The sequence below is a fragment of the Pempheris klunzingeri genome, chromosome 6 (assembly GCF_042242105.1).
Source record: "Pempheris klunzingeri isolate RE-2024b chromosome 6, fPemKlu1.hap1, whole genome shotgun sequence".
NCBI classification, from domain to species: domain Eukaryota; kingdom Metazoa; phylum Chordata; class Actinopteri; order Acropomatiformes; family Pempheridae; genus Pempheris; species Pempheris klunzingeri.
In genome coordinates this window covers 9341519-9368449 of record NC_092017.1, presented here as the reverse complement: position 1 = coordinate 9368449, position 26931 = coordinate 9341519, and the positions used below count along the sequence as shown (strand labels likewise).

Below are 26931 nucleotides of genomic sequence, written 5' to 3'. Positions count from 1 at the left end.
ATCTCATTGTGTTCAGACTATATACATTTAACCAAGGAGGAGTGCTGAGGCAGTGTAAGGATGTTGCAGTAGTCCAGTGCTACTAGACAAGACTGGTCTAAAAAATATTTAATATGACTATGGAAACCCAATGTGTTATCGCTGTTTCTATCATGCTGCATAATACTTGTGTGAGAAACGTTCATATTTTGGTCAAACATCATTGTTTATTAGTGTTTTAACACTATAGCCAATCAGAAAACAACACAAAAGGCTCCTGATGTTGTGGCTCATTCACCACAGAGATAAACTCACTCATCCCAACTCAACACACACACCCTCCTGACAATTAGCTCTCTGATTGTGTGCATGTTGCAGGTCACACACTGCACGGTCAGGAGCTTTCTGTTAGTGCTTAACCTCATGGAAGTCTCTCACACACACACACACACACACACACACACACACACACACACACACACACACACACACACACACACACACACACACACACACACACACACACACACACACACACACACACACACACACACACACACACACACACACACACACACACACACACACCAGGGTTTCACATTTACTATCTAACTGCTGTCTCTTGTTGTGTTTTTGCCAGCTTCTTGTGTGGAAGCTAACTGGCTAAAAGCTACCACAGTTAGCAGAAAGCTAGTTAGTAAAGTTGGCGTGGCTCACGTGCAGCGGCTCCAGCGGCTGAGTCTTGGTTTGGGGTGAAGAGTAAAGAGATGCCGCTCCGCCTCGGGCTCCTGGAGGAACTTGTGCTCCCTCTGAGAGGACTGACGGTCCTTTGGATGGAGGTCTGCTCACTGACAGGATGGACGGACCTCTACGCCCACGTGGGAGCCGCTCTAACTCTACGCGCATGCGCAGCCTCCACTCTAGTCCATTGACTTTCCAGTGATTGTGAGTGGGACTGGTTCTAGGGCAAAATCCTCACTCTCTTTTTCAGTAAATTTAGTAAGGCGTGCAAACTGGGACGCAGCCTGCAATGTGCTCCTCGTGGGCTCTACTGTGCTGTGGGTTTTGTAGTTTTCTTCCAAAGGAAACGTGACACTGGTCTTCTCTGTGGCCTTTCACTGAGGGCGGCGAGGGCACATCCACTGTGCTTCTTTGATTAAATGGGGGTTATTACAGCCTACACTCGAGTCAGATATGGTGGGTAGACTGTGGGTTTGTTTCAGTGTTTTTAGAGTCAAGACACAGCACTTAAATTTGGCTTCTGGGTCAACAAAATACAATAAATTATTGTTTATTTCAAACTGCATTTAGACCTTCATGGTGGGAAATAAAATGTCACTGCTTTAGTTAACACATCTTTTGCTAAGAATTTCCTTGGAATATAATATTCAGTCCATGTAGCTAAACTACTAACTTAATGAATAAAAGAAGTCTTTGGATGGTGGGGCTCACTTGCACAAATGACCTTGATATCTGACTCCAGATTTACATTTTCCTCTTATATCTAAATATTTTTCTGTATATGACTAAACCTAAATGTTTCTGCTTGACATTTTAACTGCACGAGAACTTGTGTTAACTGAACTCTTGGAAACAGACCTGCAGACATTGATGAAGAATATAAACTTCCTCCCACACACAGAAGAGTCAGGAGCTGCAGTCTTAGATATATTTAATAAATTAAAGCCAAGGTACAAAAAAACAATGTACATTTCATACCTCCCTCCCCTCCTCCACCTACCACTCTTTCTATCAACTGTGACAAACATTGTTTTGCTTTCCCACCTCAGAGTGAGACCACAAAACAGACCAAGGATCAGTGTTGAGCGTCCAGTCATTCACCGCTAAAAATCAGACTTGGACGCAGGAACCAGGTCCTGCCTCGGCCCTCGGTCTAAATCTCGTCATTCTGCAGTGTCTCGCACACTGAGTATGTTTGTCCCCCGAACCCCCCCCACAAAACACATACATGCTACATGTCTGCAGGCACCTCGGATAAGACAGAAGGATTAGACTGAGATAAAGTTTATCAGAGACCACAAAGTACATTTCAATGCTGAGTATTATAGACGTCAACTGGTCCTGCTGAGTCACCAGACAGCGTATTTTACAGCCGTCACATCACTCCACCAATAACGTCTCTGGCATAATGGATGAGCACAGAATGTCGGTGTTAATTTGTGTTGCAAATGCTGAAAAACTTTCTCAGAGGTCTTTATGTTTTGTTTCTGAACTCTCTAATCCTTCTTTGTCCTCTCCAAAGCAATGACCAGATGGATGAAAGGATTTGGGTGGCTTGTTCGCAAGAATTGTGTTAAGAGCAGTAGTCAGTGTCAATGACAGATAGGTAGATAGATGAGTCTGGTCAATGATTATCACTGGCTGGTCATTCCAGATGATAAGGAGGTTAAATAGATGGGTGTGATTGCCGGTGGACAGCTGGGGTGAAATGCTGGACATGCCTGGTCAGTCCTTAAGAAAAGAGCAGTCTGCATGAGTGCGCTGTGAAGAAAATGAATGGGCCCTTTGTTTAAAAGATGGGAGGAAGTTATGGATGTGTACTGTAGGTCCAATATAAGTGCACTGAACAAGTGGAAAAAGATACATCTGTGCACACACAACCTCTCATACATACAGATATGAACACACGCACGCACTCGAATACACAGAAGTGTTCAGCAATAACTGTTAATATGCACAACTTGATTAATATTTTTGCACGATTACAGTGACTAAGCAGTCCATCGTCAGGATTGTTAATCCCTCCAAACACTCAGTTCCCTTCTCAGTTTCCATCTTGTGCCTTTTTGCTGCCAGCTACTATAATTTATTTTTCCCCTGCAGCCTTCAGTCTAGGCAGTCCTGCTTTACCAAAGGGATCGATTCATTAAAACCACTCTCTACAACCCGAGGAGACTGCAGTGTGACTGGGTGGGACTGTATGTACATGAGGTACAGCCCTTAACATAGAGTGCTGGGCAAGAGAGCAGACTGTTTTTAGTCCAGTTATGTGGTTTTCGGCTTTCTTTCTCCACTCGTACCCCCAAAAAGGCGCATATATATGTATATATATATATGTGTATATGTATATGTGTGTGTGTGTGTGTGTGTGTGTGTGTGTGTGTGTGTGTGTGTGTTTCAAAATAATTTGGCAAATTCAGAGATCACTGGGGGCATGAGTGAGGGCAAATATAACTGTATTAATGTCCTTTTTCCTGCAGAATCCCCTCCTGACATTGGTCCTTCTCTCTTCCCGTTAGCAGCAGCAGGACTGACAACCACCATCTCTCTATATGTGTATACATATACATTTATATAATTAATTTGATTTATTTTGAAAAATAATGTCAAGTAGCTACGTACGATACCACTACCATTTCATATGGATGCTAATCACCAGGAAACAGCCTAGGAACCACGGGAAGATCTAGAAAGGCAGAACAAGACAGAGATAGAAGGAGGAGTGAGGCAGCATGCTGGGAGTGCTGCTCATAGCTCTTCCAAAGGAAAAAAAAGGCCTTTAAATAAGGGGGGGGGGGGAGAAACAATCAATCTTAGAAAAAGAAGAAAAAAATTTGGAGAAAAGAAAAAATAACAAACAAAAAAATCAGCCTCCCCAAAGCCACCGGGGGTTTAATGTTTGTTCATTAATCCGATAGCAGGTCTGTGCTGAAATGGTTCCATGTCTTGTCCTGCGGCGGGGCGGGTTATCGTTACAATCATTTCATGATATCTTCACTGATGGGCCTTTTGAGAACTTGGTTGTTGTGGCATCCAGCTGTTTTGCGCTGAGGGCAGAGGTCACGGTTGGGTGAGAGTTCACGGGTAGAGTTTCAGTATTCAGCGGCGTACTCCGTACCATGGAGCCCTCTGCACAGCAGTGTGAACTCCTTCACTATGTCCTTCACCCTCCTCTTGTTCACTCGTTCTCTGCACGACAGGGGAGGCAGCCAAGAGGACAATTACATACAATTATTAAGTATATGCGAAAAAAACATGTGGTTTACAGACAGTATGGACTCATTACCCAAGTAAGACTGTAAAAAAAACCAGTCTGGCAGCGTTACCGGAGTATCTGCTGTGAGAAGTTGTCTTTCTGTTCAGTTGTGACCCGCGATGACGGGAACCCAGGAGGCTGCAGCACCTCCTTCAACCACACAGCGAGCAGAGAAAAGCAGTGCTTGTTCAGACAGAAAAGCACCTCCGCAAACTGGTCCATCAGGCTCCGAGATGCCCCGCCTCCAATGCCCTGGAGAAGGCAGGGGAGAAAATTGACAACAGGGACTTAATTATTATAAGAGAGGAAGAGAAGTTTGATGTGTGATAACACAGCCGACAGCAGCATCAGTGAAATGATGAAACTCCTCTGTGATGTGATGTGTACATGTGTAATGGTGGTCTTTCTCACCTCCAGTACGGCCTGGATCAACAGCTTGCCGTCCTCCTGCACCACTCTGGCCAAAGGAGGCACATCTGAGCAGTGGGGTAACAGTTCAGTCTGAGGCGGAAACACAGAGACATTTAGCACATTTAGAGCCAAGTGACTCACTTATAAACATGCAGATTCTTGCAAGGTTTCAAGTTGTGTGTGTGTGAGTGTGTGTGTGTCTGCGCTCACAAAGAACAAGCACGTTGACTTGACTGTCGGTGCCTCAGGAAATTTGAGTGACAGAACTCCTAGAAGTGGGAGAGACAGTCAGAAACATAAATAAACTACTGGAGGATGGTGTCAAACATTTACAGTTAGTACTTTGTACTGACAGGCACAAATTTCATAGGAACTGTAGCAAAACACCCAGAACACTGAGTAGGGGTGTGTATGCATGTGTGTGTGCATGTGTGTGTGCATGTGTGTGTGTAAATGATGTGCGACTCACCACAGTGGAACACTGCTTTCACGTCAAGACTCTCAGACAAGAACAAATCGGGCTTCCGTTTGAGGGCCTACGAGGCAGATAAAGGCGTTAAACAGCGTATGTTTCTGTCGGCCCGACCCAATCGGCACTGCTTCACCACATTCCACTGCATAAGCTCCTTCAAAATACTGCTATCAACAATACCCGCTCAGCCTGGTAGCCAGATCTGACATCAACACAGGACTGGGAACAGATCTGCCTACCAGGCTATAGTGCTCTCTCCATCTGTTTAGGAAAAACTATATCCAAACTCATACAGAGATCCTCCAATGCAGAACTCAGCAGGTATAACAAACAAATTGCAAAAAATCAAACTTTGAAATCATTGGAAACTTAAGTCAAACTAAAGACAATGATGGTTCTGTTTCTTGAAATTAATTAGATTTTGAAACATTACTTTTCCTTGTTTTTGGTTGACTGGATTGAATATGCAACAGAAGTGTGTAAGTAATTAACATGTGCAGATAAAGAGAAATACAACTCATCTCGTAATAATGAACTCATTCAGGATGGAGGAGAGGAGAGAGGGAGAGAGGGAAAGGGAGAGAGATGAAGGTCAGATCTATCCAAAGATAGAAAACAAAGGAAGAAGAATGAAGACGGAAGACAAAAATATAAAACACAAGAGCCATCAGCCAATTTGTCTGAACTGATTAATATTAGTTGAATATTAATTCATTTGGGCTTTGATTGGCTCTGGGGCTGGAATGACTTCAGAGGAGGACTGGGCTGAGAGACTAACCAGTCACCTGGGACCACAGCGTCGATACTGACACCGTTACATCACCTTCCCAAGAGCGCCGCATCAAATAAAATATTTCATCTTAGGCGCTGACTGCACTGATGTTTTTCTACAGAGAAAAATGTGCTCTGATGTTGACTTTAAAGAAAAAAGGGAAAAGATTTAGTAAAACCGTAAGCGCTCTAAAATGGTAGATATTCATGAGTGATAAATCCACATACAAGCGCCAATTTTTCTATGTTCTGACCAGACTTTTTGAGCAGAATGATAAATCAATGCGTCATAGAATGATTACATGTCCCTCTGTGAGTGATGAGAACATCAAGATAACTTCAGTTCATTTCCAAAATACATTACATGTCAGAAATGCACCGTCATCTAGCAACAAACAAGACTTTTTGTTTTATTTTTAGCTACTGAGACACTTTTAGGGATACCTGGTTTAACTGTGACAGAATCATTATTAATGTGTGACTGATTTTTAGAGGCTATTCAACATCTCTGCCAGTGTTTGTTCTAATGAGTTAATCAACTGAATACAGCAAATATTAAGAGGTAGAATGACACACATAACATACAAGATAAGGATTGGTTTGTTATCAGTGTTTTGTCTTTTGTCTTTTAACAAGCATATCAGACAGATTTAGGTGCTTTCTGCAGGTTAAAAGAAAACTCTACATGTACTTTGTGTGGCGAGGTGACTGTTAGAATCAAAAGCGTTTGAGGAGTGACACGCGTCTCTTCTTCAAACGTTCCCCTCATGTTTCATTCCTCTGCCTCGTCTGTGTGATGGGACACCTTAGGGCCCAGTAACAGAGAAGAGAAAGAGGTAGAGAGGGAGAGGAGGACAGAGAAAGAGGGAGAAATTAGAAAAAGAGAGAGAGAGTGAGAGAGAAAGAGAAAGAGAGAGAGAGAAACCCAAAGTGAATGAAATAAGAAACCAAAAACACACCTGAGCTTGGAGTTGCATAAATGAATCAACAATATCAGGATGATCCCTGGGTCCTAAAATATAATAAAGATGAAACTTAAGAAATCATAAGAGAATAAGAATAATATACAAACAGCAACTGAATAGATTCAACAGTCATGTGGAAATAAAAGAGAACTCAAAAATATTTCATTGAAATAATTCACACGTGAGTAAGGAACGAAGGGGAGAAGGGGGGGGGGGGGCATATGAAGCTTTGGCAAAGTCTTGGAAGAACAGACCAACCAAAAACAAAAAACAGGCAGAAGACAAAGACATGGGTCTGTTTTGGAGAGAAAAAAAAGAAGAAAGAAGTAACGAGAGAAAAAGAACAAACCTAAAGAAACAAAAGTGGGTTTGGAGTGGGAACCCAGGAGGCACCTCTGTTACTGTTACAGTCTGGAGGAAAAGGGGCACCAAATCCGAATGAACCCCCTTTTACCTCCTTCCCACGAGGCACCGCTGGCATCAACGTGATCAAACAACGAGTGCATCGGGGGAGGAGGAGGTTTCTGGAAAGGGTCCATTCAGAGTTGGTCAAAAGGACCCGCCATCAGTATGAATCACACTCAAAGATCAGGACAGGTTCTGATCCTCCCTTATGCTGGACACAGACTACAAGACTTTTTAAAGTATGACAGATTGCAAATGATGCACAATTAAACACACATCTCCTGTAGAAGCTTCTGGACTGAAGAATCCACATCGTGATTCCTGACTTTCAGGCATAGTTTTCTCTGATGGCTTAAGCTTGATGTTGGAAGGACTCCAACATCAAACTTGTAATGAAACAGAACAAACGTCTGTAGTAAGCGCCCAGCTTTAGCTGTTCCCAGACTCCAAACAAGTTTCCTGCTCAATACCCCCCTCCGGCCCTCATCCACACACAACCACTGGAGAGAATACAGGGCTTATTCAGAGGGCTGTGATGGAGAGCCCGACTCTAATCCGAGCACAACAGAGGCAGCAGCCGCGTTGAGCTGGCCCGCCCTGCTATGTTATGTGTCAGCCGACTGAATAAGCTAGTGGTCTCTGTGCTGTGACTGTATCCTGTACTGATACTGTCTACTGAAAGGCACCTGCTCGGAAAAGAAAGAGTTTAGAGGCAGGAGGAGAGGCAGCCATTACTTAACCGGTCAAAGCAGGAAAGGAGGAGAGGAAAAAAAGGGCCAACACAAAGGGAAGGGGAGCGGCAGACAGAGCTGGTACAAGTACGCTAACCCAGGTGTAGTGGATTTAATCATGTCATGTTATTCACGACCGTCTTAAACTGAGTGAATCCAAGCCAGAAAATCTGGTCATGCAAATTAAGAAACTCCTGATCAACTGAACATTTTACAAAATCAAAGTCATTTTCATGCAGCCCCAAACACTGACACAGCAAATTCAAAGAAATGCATTTAAAATAAGCAGATACTAGGCCGATAGCTACAGGAAACACTGCCATGTGCCGACTGCACATGCTTAAAGCAAACCATACTTGCTTTAAAATGATTTAATCAATGATCAGTGGATTCATTTGATGATGATTTGAGAATTTGTTACTTCAAAGCATCAGGCAGACAGACCACTTTGTGTTTTCACTCGCATTAATGAGTAATGAGAGCAAACGTTTAAAGGTCGACTGTCAGCAGAGTAAAATGATGTCCAGCCTTTCGTCATTTTCCTATTTGTAGCCTCCAGGCTGAGCCGTTTTACTGTCTAGAAATGCAACAGCACTTCAGTCCTCATGTACGATTGCAGTAGAAAATGGGCAGTATATCACCATAAGATACATAACAGAGACATTCAAAGGTGTACCACTGATTTAAACAGACACATTTGACAGTATTCACAGTCACGCCCCTGCTGGACCCCCTACCTTGCTGGAAGATGGACAGTGTTACCGAGGTAACCAGCTCAAACAGAGCCTTGATAGGTGGGAAGTGGTCTGTCTCACTGGCAAAGATATGCACCATCTGAAACAGCAGGACTTCACATCAGACAATCGCTGTGTTTACGTGCAAACAAGAAACCAAGTGATTGGATGGAGAACAGGCTACGACAGGAAACCAGAGAATGTCTTCACATGCGTTTAAATATACCTGATAGAGTCAGATTTCTCCCCTATGCTTGACCATATTTATGAAATGAGACTAGTAGCTAGGCTTTGAGTGTATTAGTTAACATATGCAGCGCCCCAGCCTTAATTTCCTTGTTTCTGTTGTAGCGTTTGGACCGACGACGCAGTGAGAAAAACAGCTCTGTAGCTCTGACCGCATAGCTCTTTTCTTACCAATAACCTGCTGTTGAGCTATGGAAACTTATGTAGACTTTATTTTAGCATCATTTTCAGATCCACTTCAATTGTCTGTATGCAAATATCCCCACCACTATGATCCACGTGGACATGTAAAAACTAAATATAAATGGCCAAGAAATTTGGTTTCTCCAGCAGAAATGTACCTTTGTTAACTCTACCTGTGTTGACTGGATTTCTCTTTAATCCCTTAACCTTCATTAAGAATTAATTCACATTTTTTATTTACTGCATAAAGATGAAAATAACCAGAATACGTATGTGCACACTCAAAGCCACTATCACTAAATACTTATTACAGTGAGGGATCCTTAGTGTGATTAGACAATTCAAAATTACATGTTATTTTTTATCATTATAGTTTGAATAGTAATTAGCTACAATTTAATGTAAAAATGAATGGGAGTTATGTAAAACATGGCTGAAAGAAATATCAGAAGTTTTACTTTATGCGGCAAAACAAATGATGCATGAGAGCTTAGTCATGAACACAAACTGTAACTGTGGATGAAGTTTTATGAACTGAATCCAAATTAACCTCGGGCTCATTGGTGCGTAGCTGATGAGCTCGTACACAACACATTCTGACACATCTCTAAAATTACTTTGCATGTAACCACAAAGTATTAAAGGCAGAATGCTACTACTGTATGAGTGTGTGTACCTGTCGTGTTAGGTCAAGGGCCGAGGCCTGGGGAATTGTACTGTACATCTGCCCAAGCATCTCACTTAGCTGAGACACCATGGGGGCAAAGTCATGGAGCAGCGTCTTCACCGACTTCTCAAAGATGGCGCACACAGCCTGAGGGACAACATGAGATCAGCTGTACTGAAATGTCGTCATATCTGGTTATGTAAACTGATTTCTCAAAAAGCCGAAGTCTGACAGTACGTGGCCGCACATGTCGATCACTCACCTCCACAACCTGCGAGTCATTCAGCCACTTACTGAGAACAGTCTGTATGAGTGCAAACACTTGTTGCAAAACCACCACCACCTGAAAAACACAATGTGACATCAATTTAAAAAAAGAATGAATGGAAAGGCATAAGCAGGCAGCCACATTGGACATTTACACATGGATGCATGCCTTTCAGCAGAATGATGAATGAGTATGGTTGAGTGACAGGGCAAACATTTCCTGCTGGCCACCCTTGCCCCTCCAACCAGCGATAGCTGATGTATTCAGCGGTGGAAGCACCAGGCGGCTGAGGGTTGAGGAGCTCATATTCCTGTGAGCATCATGTGCCCTGCTGTGCTTCACAACTACCAAACTGCAGTGTACTGCAGAACAGAGCCTTTAAATGGAGCATACTGTATGTTTATATGGGCCAATATCCATCATCAAAAGGTTTCAGCCTGTTGCTGATAGTCAGTGTATTTGTCAAATCACCCAACCCAACGGATGATAATGATGGTGTGTGGAGACTGACTGGGTTTGGTCCAGGTGGAGGTGGGGCTGTTTTGACAGGCGGTGCTGAGCTGTCCGCTGACTCATCGTCCTGCTTGCTGATGTCGAGTGTAGTGAAGAGGTTGGACAACAGCCCCAAGATGTGGATGATTGCTAATTTGTTGGAGGGATTAGGCTGAAAGGAGAGAAAAGAAGAAACAGATTATTTTCTTTAAAACCAAACCCTCAGATCCAACCCAGCTTAATTTTTTACACCTGAAAAGGATAATCTGTTTTGGAAAAAGATGAATGGAATGCCTAAAACCATTATGTTAAGTATGTTAAATGCAGTGCTGATAAGTCAATGAACAGTTATTTATGAAATAGAAAATGTAACTATTATTACTTCATCAACAAAACAATCAGTACACAAATAATATTTAATCTCAGAAGGAAATGGCTTGTTGTCTACCAGTTATCTCTGACACACACACACACACACACACACACCTCCCCCCGGTAAAATCATTAATTATGGTTTGACTAGCAGTACTTAATCATTGCTCTGTCTCCATGGTGATGCAACAGAGGTGGGGAGATGAGAGGTGTGGCTGTAAGACTCTTCTTTGTAGTCTTACCGCCACACCTCTCCTTTACCTTCTCCATCCCCTCACAGTGTCAGTGCTGTTACTGTACAACAGTCTTCCCTCAGCAACAGCAGCGTGTGCACATTAAGCTTGAAGCCAAGTCGGAGTGACTTCATCAGAGTTTGCAGTCAGCCCCACATGTCACACATCATGGTCATTCACCCCTGATGTAACGTAACCTCAAGGTCTCCCCACTAGGTGCCACTATTTGTCGGGCTGCAGGCACAGCGCCTGATTTCTGAGTCTGATGTAATGCCAATACATCAAAAAGCTAGACAGAAAACAATAAGAGAGGGAGGAAGTTGGAGAGGGTGGATGAGACAGTGTGTGACTGTGTGTGTGTTGTGGTGAGGGGTGAGATGGGGACAGAAACAGACACAAACTCAGAGAGATGAAAAGCTTAATCTAAGCTGACATCTCTTCTCTCCCCACTCGGGGTCTTGACTGATTGTAGAACAAGGCATCGGGAGAAATTCTGCTGCGTTCCACATACAGTAGATATCAAACTGTGTATTCTTTGATACTATCGGCTACACATTTGTATCACCCAGCGTGGCAGTCTGAAAATCCAGGCTCTACAAGACCTGACATTTAAACAGGGTAAAGAAGTCTCTTTTGCACAGCTGTGCACATGTACATGTAAAAGCATGACCTACTGTAAGGGTGTCTCTGTAGGCACTTTTTCATTTTCTCAATTTCTCTCTTGCTGTGGTGTGTGCGTGAGTGTGTGTTTGCATGACTGACACAAAGTGTGTCTATGCTACTTCCTTGTGAGTCACTAGCCCATGGTGCAGGGTCAAATCCAATCTGGTCCCGCAGAGAAATGTTCCACTGCAGTGACACCACACAGACACACGGCCTGCTCCTATTGGCCAGAGTCCAAGTGTGCCTGCTCTATGTTTGTGTGTGTGTGTGTACTATTAAATGTTGATCTGTGTACGCACCGTCTCATCCGCTAGCTTCTCCAGCTGCTGAATGTACGGGGTGATGAGAGAGTGAAGGTTTCTTAAGATGTCTTCCACAGGGAGAGCGGAGAGCAGGAAGCCGAGAGCCTGCATCAGCCACATACACTGACTTGTCTACAGGGAAAGATGACCGCAGGTTTAGCATCAGTTCCAGCAAGCAGTCAGCTTTAAGTCTAAGACTTTTGTAAACAGACCACAGATTTTTCACAACACATAACATGCAAGCGTGTTATGCAATTCGTTCACAGCATTCCTTATGTAAATGTCACATCTGAGCTGAGCGCCAAGACAAAAAGAGAAAGTGAATGTGACAGAGCACACACTGACCTTGTGGATCTGCTTTATAAGCACCTCCTTAGAGAAAAGAGAGAGTCAGAGTGAGAGTTCTATTCTTTTAAAGGCCGCAACAAAACTTTCACAAATTAGCATAAAAAGTAACTCCAAAATAGCACAACTGAAGTGATTTCAAAGAATAAATGTTATTTCTGGAAAGCAGGAACATAACAAAAAGTCATCACAGAACACCTTATCCGTTAAAAGTCAGAAAAGAAAAATGTTAAAACTGGGTGGAAAAAGCAATAGTATTTACAAAAAAGAGGTATACATATGTACACATACCTGAGAGACAGCTACTATGTTGGTTGCGTAAGGTGGCAGGTCATATTTGCATTCCCTACAAATTTTCTTGAGAGTAGAGACAGAAGAAACAGAAAGGTCTGGGTTCCCCAAAGCCTGTAGCACCAAGGGCAAGACACTGCTGAGCATGACTGGGTGGTCTGCCAACCATTCAGCCAAAGCACCTAGTGGGAGATTAGCAGCACAGACAAACAATACCAGTGAGGCTGGACGGCAACATTCCCTGTTTCTACATGTGCTGTCTTTAAATCGCACTAAATGTGTTTGAACCTTTACGGCATGTGCAGAGATCCTTTCAACCCGCCCAGTCTTACCTATGGTGAACATCACCGTGTCTGCTAGCTGAACATTGTTGATGTTGATTCTGGGGATGAGTCCTATCAGGCCGGGGATGACGTCGGAGTAATTCACATCTATCGTCTCTGCTATGGACTGGAAGCCATAGAGTAAGGCTTCTGTGTGCTGGAGGAGTCCACAAAATTGCGGGGGAAAAAAAGAAAGACATTTGAGTTCTGGATTTGGTGTGTTCGAACATTTTCAGTTTCTGTGCAACACTCAAAGAAAGCAAAAAATAGTTCACATTTTCTCTTTGCTTGTCTGTGTATGTCTCACCCACCTGCCATGATGTGGGCTGCTCCGCATTAGTCAACAGTCTCCCTAGTTTATCGTACAAGTTACTCAGCAGCTCTGCTCCCAGCATCTCATACACGTACATGAGTGTGTCTGAGATATCCACCCTAAAGGACAGACATGCACAAAGAGGCATTTTAGGGGCGTGCAATCTTGAAACTTTATCTATTAATCCATTTGCCAGACTAGTTTTGGCCTCTCAGTTGCCAGTCCAGTGAGAGCCTATTAAGGGAAAAACACACACTCATATGCTGACCAATCATCCTGTCAGCAAGTAATTTCTGAAACAGTTACACTGTCACTGAAATACTTGCACACAACAGTGGTCAGCAGAAACAGACATGCATACACAGAGACGGGATTGGGCATAAAGACATACAAACATGTACACACGCACGCACGCACGCACAAACCTGTAGATCCTGAATTGCTCTTTCTCATCTGAGGACCAGGATGCGTACTCCTGGTCGGAGGGAAACTGGGCTTTGTGTAGCAGAACATCCACCAGCTGGAAATATACTGGCCTGTAGACCTGCAGATACACTGCCTGCTTATCCGACTCGAATGACATTATTTCATCCTGAGGATGGAGGAAGGAGGGGGAAAAAAATTAGTCATGGATCCAGAGCGTACAATTATTTATGCATTTTACAAACTAAAAGCATCTGTTACGGCTCACACAGGCTATTACCCCGAGTAAATTTTACATTTCACAGTACTTATCATTCATTTATCACTGAGAAAACGACCCCACTATCAATTATCTAATATGAAACTACACATTGCCTGCTTGTACAAACCACAAAATCAATTATGTTGGATATGGTTAAATAAAACCTGATGTTTTCAGACAAGCTGCCATATTCTATTATTTCTGACTTAAGATACGGTCATTCAGAATGTGCGGGGAGAGTTTCATACAGTCTCTAAAGATGTCTGTTTCAAGCAAATGCCTATTGAGCCATACAAGACTACAATGAGCAAAAGCGTGTTTTGTGGACTGGTTTTAGGCGTCAAGACAAGACGCACTACTTACCTGTAGTGTATACCAGAAGGTGAGTGTGAGCGAGCTGGTGGTCTCATTGACCGGATAGTGGCCGGGGATGCCTGTACAAAACATGATCATGTTGACTAAAGCCAGGAAGCTCTGCCAGTGATCCACCTGCTCCAACAGAGTCCTAAAGAGAGACGAGGGTGGAGGAGAGAGAGAGAGGGAGAAAAGTTGGGATTTGACAGCTATCAGGTGCAGTTGGTCCACAGGTAAACTATCAACTTTATCTCTCCGTGTCCTTCAATCAGTAGACATAGTGACAAAACAGACATGTGACAGCATATTGCATATGCTGTCACATGTCTACTCTTGTTGCTTGTTTCAGTTTGTTTGCTTCAGTTTCAGTTCAGTTTGCTTGTGGCTTGTTTCAGTGAAAATGAATGTTAAGAATCCTGTTTCTTGTATGTAATTTTCTTGAGATTAGTTTAAAAACTGCTGGAGATTTGTATTTTGCAATTGGATCGGCTAAAACACTTTTCATATGTGATGCTTTCAATATCACTGAATTACAGAATGTTTTAATTCCAAACCAAGACTGAATAATTAATGAGTTGTAAGGGGAAAGTAATAAAAGTAAACAAAAGCCAAAATAAATCTACTCTAAAATATTCACAACAATACATGCCTGCTGAGAAAGAAAAAAGAACCTGCACACACACCTGGAGTGGTTTTCTCCCAGTGTAACGGCGATGCGGCAGATACCATGGCAGGTCTCCATGTCTCCATTCTGAACAGCCTCTCTGAGCTGCTCCTGGAGGGCCAGCACTTGAGGAACCAGTTTCAGCAAAGTGTTCACATATCTACAACCCAATGACATACAGACAAAGAAACACCAACACTGACTGAGTTAAGAGTCTTGTTCATTTAAAGAAAACCCAACACAGTGCTGTACAAGTGAGAGGAACATAGCATGCAGAGCCAGGGAGCCTCCACTGGTGAATACTGACTCACACCGCTCACAGCTAGGTTGATGTATTTATTGCTCCTTCAAGACAAGTGTATATTTCAAATCAAATCTCAGTTCAAGCCAGTCCAACCTCTGATCCAGCACACCCACCCTAAAAAACCCACACATCTACCAGGGAACCAGAAAATCTATTCAAAGCTCCTGCTCAGAGCGGCGCTGCTGTCAGTTATTATTCCGTCTTCTTCCTGCTGTCTCAGCCGTCTATAATTCCCTCACTCCAGCTAAAACACACACATGTGCCGACACACGCACACACTTACATAGACACATGGGTGCGCACACTGAAACACACTCCTCAACTCAGGCCCAGATCTGGTCATGTGAGAACATCAGACAACATCCTCCTGTCAGCCTTAATGACAACAAGAGAACGGGTGACATTTGGAGATGAAGTGTGTGTGTGTGTGTGTGTTTTTGAGTGTGTGCCTGAATGTCACGGAGGAGCTTATGTGCATGTGTGAATGCTATAACTGTAAACCGTATAACATATGTGGCAGTCCCAGGGGGGTTTTGTGGTATGCAGCCGGTGCTTCATCTTTCATTTAAACATCAATAAGGACGTGGGTCCAGGGTGATGAATATTCATCAATGACAAGCAAGGTTGTGTGACTTCACCAACATTTGAATAGACACACACAAAGAACTAAATAATATAGAAAAACATAAACAAATCAACCTGAAAAGCCTCTGTAAATCACAATGTTTCTCTGAGGATCTAATCTAGAGTTCTGAGTGATCGGTCCATTGTTTTTTCAAATAATAAACCAATCATCTGATCCATAAAATGTCAAAAATGTTTCTCAGAAGCTAAAGAGACATCTTCAAAATTCTTACCGTCTCCAGCCGTCTGTTAAAATTCCCAAAACTAATCAATTTAGCAACAATTTTCTGTCCATCAAATAATCAATTAATCGCCTGATGGTCTCAGCATTAATCTAATCCCTTATGGAACCGTGCTAGCCAAAGAAAAATGTGGCCAGGAAAAATGGCGCTGATATGCATCATCTGCTCTGTGGGTTAAATGCACGTCTCACCGCGGTCCTGGGAAGCATTTATTATTCTAATTTCCCTCAGGCCCCCTTATAAGCCAAGCTGCCGGATCTGTGGTCCTGCGTTATGAAGCTAGTCCCCTACTTAGCAGCGGCCTCACACTGATTCAGCCTTCTCTGGAGAGAGCTCCACCCTGCTGGGATGTGATGTGTTCGAAGCTGGCCTCCATCTAATAAGCCCGTACCTGTGTGTATATTGGCCTACATCCTCTGTGTTTGGCTGCCTGAGTAAGTTGGTGAAAGCAGCGCAAGGACCAACTGCAATTTACTCTGAGTGAATGACTGACTGTATGTGTGTGTGTGTGTGTGTGTGTGTGTGCACATGTGAGTGGCAGGCTGCACTCATGCACTCAGAAGATCATTCATTTTTAACAAGGTGCTTTGCAAATGCAGGTCATGCACTCTTAGCTCGGGAAAAGAGGGCTTGGTGTGTATGTGATACGATTAAAAGGGCAGGATGGATTTGTATGGTTCCCCATTTCCTTCATAAGAGATGACATTCTGGAGATTCCTCCGAGACGGTCTGCTGCAGTCTCCTCTCCTCTAACTCATACTTGCTTGTCCTCTCCTCTTTTGCTCTCTGCCCTGCTGTTGTACACTTTATGCCTCCTTCCTGACTCCTCCTTTATTCTCTCCCTCCACCACCACCACCACCACCACCCTCCCCTCCCCACCCCCACCTCTGATCCCCTCTGCAATTACTGCAACACTCCGAGACAGGGGAAATGGGTTGCCTGGCAACAGGATGCAGCTGGACCAATAGCATCCCCCCAAATGAGTTGACTGTAATGTGTTTAAACAGAGGGAGAGAACAAGAGACAGGGAGGAGGGCTTAGCACTGATGGTGAGAGAAGAGAAAGGGGAAAGGAAGAGCACAAAGAAACAGAGCCAGAGTAGGAGAAAAGATAAAATGGACAACTTCCTAAAAAGAATGAAGGAAAACCAGATTTATACAAGGTTTCCTAATAGATTAATTCCTCTTCCTCCTCTCTCAGACAGACACAACAAACACAATATAGGTAGTCAAATATAAACCCATAAATCACACCATGCTCTGACAAACACAGAGGCCAAATGTGTCTCGAGAGACGCTGCTAATGAGAGGTCCAAGACTTTTGGGAGGACCTGACAAACACACGCCAGCAAACATGCAGGGCTGAGATCAGTGTGACACAAAACAAGAGAAAGAGGGAAAGAAAATAGTCTTGAAAAAATGGAAATGTGTAAACATCTGAAATGCATTAAAGAAAACCAGGAGAATCCCATTTCTCTCTAACGTACTCTGTCCCGTAGACCTACAGCAACACTGGCTGTGGCTGTTCTACCTGTAACTCCGCTGCCATTAATCGTCTTCCCACCATCTGTTCTTCACAATGTGAGTATGTTTAAACTGACTTGTCAGCAGCAACTTCACAGATCCAACTCCCTTGTCTGAGAAGCAGTGCAGGGGTACAGAGGGTGAAGTCTTTTATTCTTGTACACTTTCACACCTTCTGCCTTCCCTCCTTCTTTTAGCACCCTTTCTTCTGTTTGCATAGTCCCGTCACCCCCGCCATCTCCCTCTCACTCTCTCTCTAGGGGAGGGGTAATGGGTGCCTGCCATGTCTGAATCAACCAGGGCATGATGACATCTCTACCCTGCTCTGTAACCATAGTAACGCCAGCCAACCGAGAAATGCCGCTCTCCTCCCCCTGGCTGTCAACTTGCCCTGTATCAATCCCCCCGCCCCCCCTTCCCTCCATCCCTTCTCGATGCCCTTCCAGTGCCCACCCTGTATGTTTCCTGCCCTTGGCTAACGCATCTTTCTTTTTTTTCTCTAGTCTCCCTCTCACTTTTCCCATTTCTGGCTCCATTTTTTACTCCAGCGTAATTTCAAAATTTCAATAGCCTTAATAAGCTTTCATGCTGTACAGTAGTGTCATTATTTCTTTTTTCTACCTTTTTGGGGGGCTGGCAAGTCAGTGTGGGAGCACACATTTGTACGTACCTTTGGGAGTCGGGCTGCGAGATGGCGTTGACTATTGCCTCTACCGCTGTGTCGAAGAGCTCTGGGTCGGGCAGGGCACTGAAGCAGTCGTGCACCAGGCCTTCGCTCTCGCTGAGGGGCACATCCAGCAGGACCCAGGATGACAGGCAGCGCAGCACGCGAGCTTTCACCGCCCCGGGACTGTCCGTCCTTCGCAGCAGTTGCTGCAGTAAAGGACACACTGACCCCCACTCCCGGCCCAGGGCACCCCGAACCTAGAGGGAGGATGATAATGAGGGTTAGACCGCTAGTGTATCACTCGTGTGGGGTATGTTTCTCTGCTAGATGAGTAGGCTCAAGTTTTTCTCTACTGCTGCACTTAAGTTAGATAGATAGACAGGTTTTTTTCCATTAAGAGCACTATGATGCTTTCTTGAGTTTCTCAGTCTCAATTAAACGTCTTTAATGCAAAAGTGGAAGAATTCCTATGCCAGCATAAAATAGTCTAATGTGAATAAATGTGAATAATATTATGATTTAGATCATAATTTAGATCAGGATATATCTGATAAAAAAATAAGTAAATAAGACTAAGAATCTGATAAGGCATTTAGTGACAGCTTTAAGTGATGAACAAGGTAATCCAAAGAAAACCTGTGAATATTAGACAGGTGGCCATCACCACCTGCAGATGTACCTGTCCCTTTCGGTATTGCGGCAGGCGGCTGGTCTGGAACTCCTCGGGCAGGACGGTGAGCAGCTCCAGCAATGCCAGGCAGCGTGCCCGTCCGTCCACCCCTCCCCCCTCCTCCTGGAACACCCGCACCATCTCTGCCACTGCGCCAGGCCACGCCTCAGGCATTGTGTTGAGCGCCAGAGAGGCCAGGGCCACACATAGCCGTGTGAGCACCATCTTGGAGCCGGAGGAGAAGCAGGCAATCTGGGAGAACAGCTGGGTCTTCAGAGAATCATACTGGTCTGTGGGGATGTCCGACCAGTAGCGAGAGATCTTGGTGTGAAGCGCGCTCGCGCCAAAGTACTGGATCTCTGGCACCTGTGAGACATGATACAATGGAAATGACATAAAATGCTTTCACAGTGTGAGTGTGTGTGTGTGTCCATGTGGGCGTTTGTGTGTACACCATACCTTGTCTGGGCTCAGTAGGGCCCAGCAGAACTGCCAGGCCTGAGGCGAGACCTGTGCCTGCATTAGCCATTTCTGGGCCAGATTCTTGTTTTCTATATTGGGATCATAGTACAACTGGTGGAGGGCCTAGAACAAAAGAAGAAAGAGAAGAGTAAAGAGAGCGAAAAATAAACCATACATTCAGTGGATTATTGAACAACTTTGTCCTAACAAAGTCAATTTGAGAAATGAGAGAAAAGCGCACTCGACACTTTCAAAGAAGTGGGTGTCAGAGATGACAGACCAGCTAAGAGAGGACAATCACTGTCATTTGTGTGGTATAAAGAGCTGGTTACCTTGAGAATAGAGCATCTTTTCTCATTCACAAACAAGCAAACACAAAGACACATAGTAGATGGCTTACCTCGAAAAACCTGAACGGAGAAAGCAATGACCTGAAAACAGCACTTACTGAACAACAGCGCAGAGTAATTTGAGTACTTGAGTGCAGGGAGAACAAGGAGTGAGCCAAAGAAAAAAAGAGGTATGGATGAGTGTGAGAGAGGGAAATAAACGGGGGGAAAAGGGGAGCATAAATTAAACAGACACCTCTAATCCTGACAGTGCCAGAAGAGAGGTTTAGGCACTACTCTGCAAAAACGGCTGTTTTTTTTTTCTCTCTCTGTCTCACACAGAAATACACACACACATGTAAATGTTCACTGAACTAATACTGCTGGCAGCCAGCACTAAGTGTCTGACAAGCAACACAGGAAAAAAAAATTCTATTCAGCGAGCTTCTGATCCTTGTCTTTACCCCTGAAGCCTGCTCACATCAATTCCTCCACCAGCAGTCATTCTTTCCTCTTTCTTCTCTCTCATTCATCTCTCTCTCATTTATCTCCCTCCAGCTTCAAGTATTCATCCAGTTTCATTTCATCCATCCACTCTCTATGTTCATCTCAGTCTTCTTCTAAAATTTCCCTCATTCCCTCATCGGAGAAGTTTAGGCTGTCCAATAAGGGAGGACGAATAATACTGCAACGAAAAACAACAATGGGCCACAGAGTACAATGAAGCAATTACAGCTATAGAGAGGAACATCGATACAGAGTCAATGCCTACTGGAAGCAGAGAGTCTCAGGTGGTGTTTTCTCCCTGTCTGCTATCCTGCAATGCAATCATCAGTCTCTACTTACTGTGGGAGACTATGAACACGGCAGGCTGGGTGTTTACGAGCCGATTCGGTCGCACAGAGTCAGGTGGCATTCACACACGTGTGTGAGAGACGACTATAGGTACAGGTACAGTGTACACAGCAGGTGCTTTTTCTTAGCCGGTAGGTCTCTTTATGCCACCACTGACCTCAGCCATGTTTAGCTTCTTATGACTTGACTTATCTTTGCACTTTCAAAGCAGTGTAAAGGTGAACCACTGCACACACAAAAATAAGCTGTGAGACATTTCTGTCTTTAAATTTGAATAGATGAATATAGACAGAGATGCATGACCACTCTGATGAAATATGAATGTGTTATTGTGTTGCGATTTGGCGAGGTCTTTCTGTGACAGCTTAACACGCCGTCATTCTAGAAAATCACCGACATTCGGATGTTTTTTTGTTAGTCAGCTGCGCTCTAGCCTCTTTGTAAACGAGGCTGTGATATCGGAGTTCAAAGCAGTAGCGGATCATTACCACAGACCACTGTGTGATCGCAGACTGCTCCTTATCCAATCCCAAACAGCACTGTGTCTGAGCCTGTCTGTCCTTCCTAGGTTTATTATCAAAGCACGAGACACCAAACAGTCTGTTCATTTTGCTGCTTTAATCTTCTCACCGCCTGTCTCCTCCTGGAAACCACGCCACACACGCAGCAGTTATCTCGACTAACTAACTGTAATTGTCCATTATTAAATGGTTCTTAAAATATGACAGAAAGGCCACTGACATCCCTGGAAACAGTACCAGTTATTTGCAACTGAAGCAACTAACTACAGATGGTGGCGACCTGCTTGAACCACCTGGCTTCACCTGAGGATAGCGTGCTCTTGGCAGACACAGTCAAAGGTCATTAGCCTCCTCTACAGTCCCTTTCCAACAGGAGGAGGGAGGGCAGAAGGATGCAAGAGAAAAAAACATGGCTCGGTTAGAAAGACTCACCATCTGCTCTCACACATAACCATGGATTTACGGTAGCTGGTACACACTTGTGTGCTCGCTACTGAGCCCAGGAGAATAACAATGGTGTAGGTCCTGAGCTGTGCTAACAAAAACACTACAATACTATACATCAAGATAAATCAATGAAGTAGCAGGCATTATCCCTAAAATAAGATTTCTATTTTTTCGTGTGACCAATTTTTTTATGTTTTATTTTCCACTGGGATTGCTCATGTGCATAATCAAGTAACTTCTGTCTATAACATGACATACAGTCATGCATCCATAACATTATGACTAATAGATACAGAAAAGCAACAGAAAGCATACACCTGCAACTCTGATTGCTAAGTAACCGACCTCTTCCTCATGGGTCTTTCTTTAAATTTACTGCACTGTACTGTCTTGACTGTATGTTGCAGAGTAAACAAAACAAAAAATGAAAATAAAATGATTTCTTAGATTGGTGCCTGTCAGGAAATGTGGATAAAGAGAAGTAAGTGGGTCCAAAAAGGGGGCAGCCTGTCTATGATGTTTTTTTAACTATCATAGAAATCTCTCCCTACCCACATGCTTTTGATGCGTAAGAGCACAAGCCGACACACACACACACACACACACACACACAAACACTTGGACATGTCTTTGCATACTGTGTTCACACACTGCAGGTAATGCCGTGTCTCTGCCAAAGGTTCAGTGTGTTTTTCGGGCCATCTGTCCACTACAGTGTCATACACAAAGTCATCGTGGTGATGGGAGGCCAGCGTTGGTGCTGTGCTGCAGAGGGCATCATCACACCGCTGACCCATCATGACACTGCGCTATAACTGTGAGAACCACAGACTTGCAGAGGAATGATGATTAATGAGGGAACAAAGAAGAATAGTTTGTGCGAGAGCGTGCGCGGGTGGTTGTTGACAGCACATGGCCAAGACAGAAATTAAGAATACCACGTTGCCAATAGTGATAAAATCTCAGAGCATGAACAGCAAACAAACCCTTGCACCAAGTGTCTCAACATGCAAACCTCAGTTACACCAACAATTTCCTTTTCCATCACAGAATACAGAAGACTGATCATCTACAGTCACTGACGCAATGGGTATATGATGCTGCCTCCAAGACTGCTGGAATAAAAACTATCAAAAAACATAAAACAAAAAAGTCTTGCACTGGGACATGAGTGTTTCGTGTAACCTACAATACATGTGTTCTACCTTCAGTCCATATATATTTCTGACAATAACTGGATGGTAACATTAAGATCCCTCTTTTAGTTCTAAAATAGCCTCTCTAGCCACCACAAAACTACTCGATACATGCTGCATCATTTCTCAGTGTCAGATTCCCCTGCTATGTTCTGCAATATGTTAGCTGGCAGGCTGACTCATCATCTCTGCTTTTAAAGGCCATAAAACCGTTTAATGAGATGACGGCACTTGTTGTTATATACATATTATCCTAACTTCATTTGAATGCATGCAGATGTGCAGCAAAAACCAAAAGCCTGGGAGCTACTCGCTACTGAACGGACCTCGACAGCCCCACTGACCCAGTGCTGTGGTGTGCTCCCTTCTGGTGTTACAGTAGCTGTTTGTCTCGAGGGAGAAATGCAACATGACAAACTCCTAACAGCACACAGCTTCACGGCAAACGTAAAGCCCAGAATTTTCTCTAAAGTCCACTTGCTTGGAGGATAGCGACTCCTGACGAGGCTAATTATAGTCGAGCGGAAATGTAAGGCAGTATATTCATTAAACACAAAGATACTGACAATGTGGTACTTTGTTTCACAGACCCAAGATCTGAACAAAGAGCTTTCTATTGGACATAAACAAATGTTGGGCCAGGAACCATCATCTCCACCACGATGTATACAACAAGCACACATTCTCCACCATCCCACTGTACAACAGTGACAATTCTGCCCTGCTGGGCTTTTTTTATTTCACTCTTTTAGCAACTGGCTCTGCTCTCCTTGTCTCCTGCGAGGTGCAATTTAACCCTCTATTGATGAACACCATGACGTGTCTGCTGGTGCTGTGTATATTTACTGTTACCTGCTGTTGTGACTGATTGGCAGAGAGGAAAATAAAACTTGCCGGTAAAAGCATCACCTTAGATTTTTCTAAGAACATTAAGCTAATGGTCTGACATAAATTAATATGACGCTTTTAGGTGAACACAGTGATTCTAAAAGGCCTATCGCCTCCCTCTTATTCCAGTGATTGAATTGCATTGTGTGGATTCCATAACTCATTAAGTACAAATATGATACTAAAGAATAGGAATCATCTCACTCAAATAGGAGAAACATACCTTCTAAATCTAGGTTGAGTATTAGAGGAGCAATATCTCATCCGTTTTGAAATACAAGCATGGTGTTATTACAAAAGTGCTCACAGCATTCGTGGTAACTGATACTTGTTGGTAGAGTTTCATCAGCTAATGAGACTACTGATGGCACTGTAGAAGACTGAGTGCTTTACGAAGTTCTGAAAATACACCTTACCTCAACAACCCACAAAAAAATTAAGAAATTAGAAGCAAATACCATGACATTTTCTCATGATATTTTAGTGGCTTCTTTGTGCAGTTTCCCAGTGTCTTAAAAAGAGGACAAGCAGGTCAGTTTGAAGGTCAGAGTTCAGTGTATGAACATACACCACAATAGCATTACTCTTTTAAATGTTTAAAACTTTTAAATGTAAAATTGTTTATTTAATTATTACTACATCGACATTTAACCACTGCAGGCATCTCTGGTTTCAGGTAATCAAATGAATCACTGATAGCATGCACTATTTGCTCGCCTGGAGTATTTTGGCAAGCAGGGGTTCACTTCCATTGCTTCCATTAAATACTGGAAAATACAATTAAAAAAAGCTTGATCTGATGAAGAATTCCATGCCAATATCTAAGTTTGGGTATCACTTATTTTCAATAATAAATACCCTAAAACAAAATTAAAAAAATATTTATGACCCTCCCAGTTACATTAATTATACATTTACAATATGCACTAGTGTTTTCCCTGACTTGTGTGAACAATGAGAGGAAAGCATTTTGTTCATGCATCTACCAGCCCTAAATAATAGCACAACACCACTTTCTTCACTCACAGACATGAAACATGAACTAAGGAATGAAATTATTCACAGGACCTTGCTCATTGTTTGTCAGTCTTCTTCACCCTTTTATTAAACCCCCCAAAAAACACAGTATCAAGCCAAGCCACAGGAATGTGCTTCCCTCCCTCAAACCTGCCTCTAATCATTTCTGTCGCATCGCCAACCTTCTCTCACCCCCTCTTCTTTCTTTACTGGCACTGTCACAGACATCGACCCTGTCCCACCCGCCCTCCCTCCACTCCCATCCCATCCCTCCCTCCTCCTCCTCCTCATCCCCCAATCCATCTCATCACATCGACTCTGCTCCTCCACGGGAGCACCTTTCTCACTCTCTTCCTCCATCCTCGCCATTGTCTCCCCACCCATCCCATCGCGTCCAAGTCAGCGGCCACCCAGCTGGGAGATTCATCACAGCAACAGCCATGACACACACACACGTATATATATATATATATATATATATATATATATATATATATATATAAAAACAATACCCAGACAAGCACTGATGACAGAGATAGCAAATAATGAGCGAGCAGCAACCTGTTATTTTGTTCACCTGCTCGCCCTTACTGATCATTAGCCCTTCAGTCAAGACTAATTTATGGACAGATGAGCTTAATTCATATAAACAAACACAGCAACATTATCTCATATTCAGTGCTGCAACACTGATTGGTCTCAAACATGACCACTTTTCGTTAGATCAGAAACCCCGGGTCCTGTATAGGCTGATATGTTGCTAACAAGAACTGACTGGTCCCAAAACCCACCTTCTCTACGTTTTCCACCGTGAAGTCCAGGGCGTCCGGTGTGGCTACTATCCTCCCCGGTGTCTCCATATCTCCGCTGGCACGGAGCTGTCAAATGATCAAAGAGGAGCAACACATTCACGAGCTGACAGCCAGCGTTAAACTCCCCTTTACGGACAGAATAATTTCCAAAATACTTCCACAGCAGCAATCGGAATATGTAAGTTAGCTAGACGGTATACCACATTTCAACATAAGGATGGCATGAGAAGCTAACCGGCAAGCTAACATTAGCTCACTTAACTTAAGAGCAGGCTAGCTGACGCTAACATACACTATAGAAAAACACTATAGCAACGGCTAGCGCTATGCTAACATCAAACAAGCTAACGTAGCAATGCATGTAACTTGACGCTACCCTAGTACCAAATGCGACCATGCGAGACACAAACACTAGCATTTTGAGAGAGCTAAAGCTTTATCAAAACAATGCCGTCTCCGGGTGTTATCTCTAGGCCGAGGACCAGCAATTTCACACCTTTCTGTCCTGCGACGGTATGAGACGATGCTGGCAGCTCCCTGCCGCTTTTCTGCCTCTGCTCCGTCACCGGGAGCGCTTCACGGCCACATTCACGTACTGTGGGAAATATGGCGATCACAGCCTAACTGGTCAGCCGCGATACCCACAAACACGGCAAATAAAACTGCGATTTTTAAAGCTCACAAACAATAAAAGGTATAGAATATACAAAACTTGAAAATTGTGAATTATCATTAATATTCGCGAGTTGTCGGTGCCGTTTCTACTCCGTTTTGTCGTTTAGATATTTAGATTAAACAACAGCTGTTGTCTTATGTTTCAGTTTCGTTTTCCCAATATTTGCGGCCAAAAGCACTTAAGCGTCCTTGAACATGAAGAACATTTGAATGCGGCATTTCTATCTAGTGATACGTCACCGTCACATTACGAGAGGGAGCTGGTGCCAGAGGCAATGAACCATTTACCTTCACTTACCTTGTGTCTGTCACATGCTGTCACCTTCAGAAACATCTAAAGTTAACCTTATTTTCATTATCAAAATGTGCAAGCAGAAAAAAACAACTTTGTTGGTTGTCTACATTGACTATTTTTATCCCTTTGTGTTTTCACATGTATTGCGGATATATGTAGAATATATGTTTACAGTATAATCACACTTTCCCATATTTGCAACATCACTAGACGATGAAGATGTCTGATATGAAAATATTTCAGAACGATGGCACATGTAAACAGTAATAAGAATATAACCAAATAGTAGCCTATTGATTATCCCATCGGTATTACTGAATCGAAAATAAAACTGCATGCCCTCAAAACAAAGAAAACCTGTTGTAATATGTGATGGGAAATTGAATAAAACGATGAAATCCATACAGAAATATCACTTAGCTGTTAGAACACAATCTAATCTGCTTCACTGAGATTTGGAGTATTAAAGCTCTGAAACACTTTTTAAGTGGGGACAAATGTGACCCTCACAAGAAGAGGGGGCATTGTGTTACTAGC

The 26931-nt window shown here is 43.4% G+C and overlaps 1 protein-coding gene across 1 annotated transcript; it reads right to left on the bottom strand.

Annotated features, from left to right (window-relative positions):
- Positions 1 to 1640: 1640 nt before the first annotated feature.
- LOC139202764 (importin-13-like) lies at positions 1641 to 25999 on the bottom strand. Its single transcript, XM_070832334.1, has 23 exons — positions 25921 to 25999; positions 25404 to 25490; positions 19357 to 19482; positions 18907 to 19263; positions 18231 to 18484; positions 14886 to 15026; positions 14212 to 14353; positions 13589 to 13755; positions 13162 to 13282; positions 12860 to 13007; positions 12528 to 12709; positions 12237 to 12263; positions 11889 to 12023; positions 10341 to 10493; positions 9824 to 9904; positions 9571 to 9708; positions 8469 to 8565; positions 6590 to 6642; positions 4857 to 4923; positions 4598 to 4656; positions 4388 to 4477; positions 4047 to 4228; positions 1641 to 3909 (listed from the first exon to the last, which is right to left on the bottom strand). Exons 2-23 carry the CDS (start codon positions 25470 to 25472, stop codon positions 3813 to 3815), a joined length of 2886 nt encoding a protein of 961 aa, XP_070688435.1. The 5' UTR covers positions 25473 to 25490; positions 25921 to 25999; the 3' UTR covers positions 1641 to 3812.
- Between the last annotated feature and the right edge of the window lie 932 nt (positions 26000 to 26931).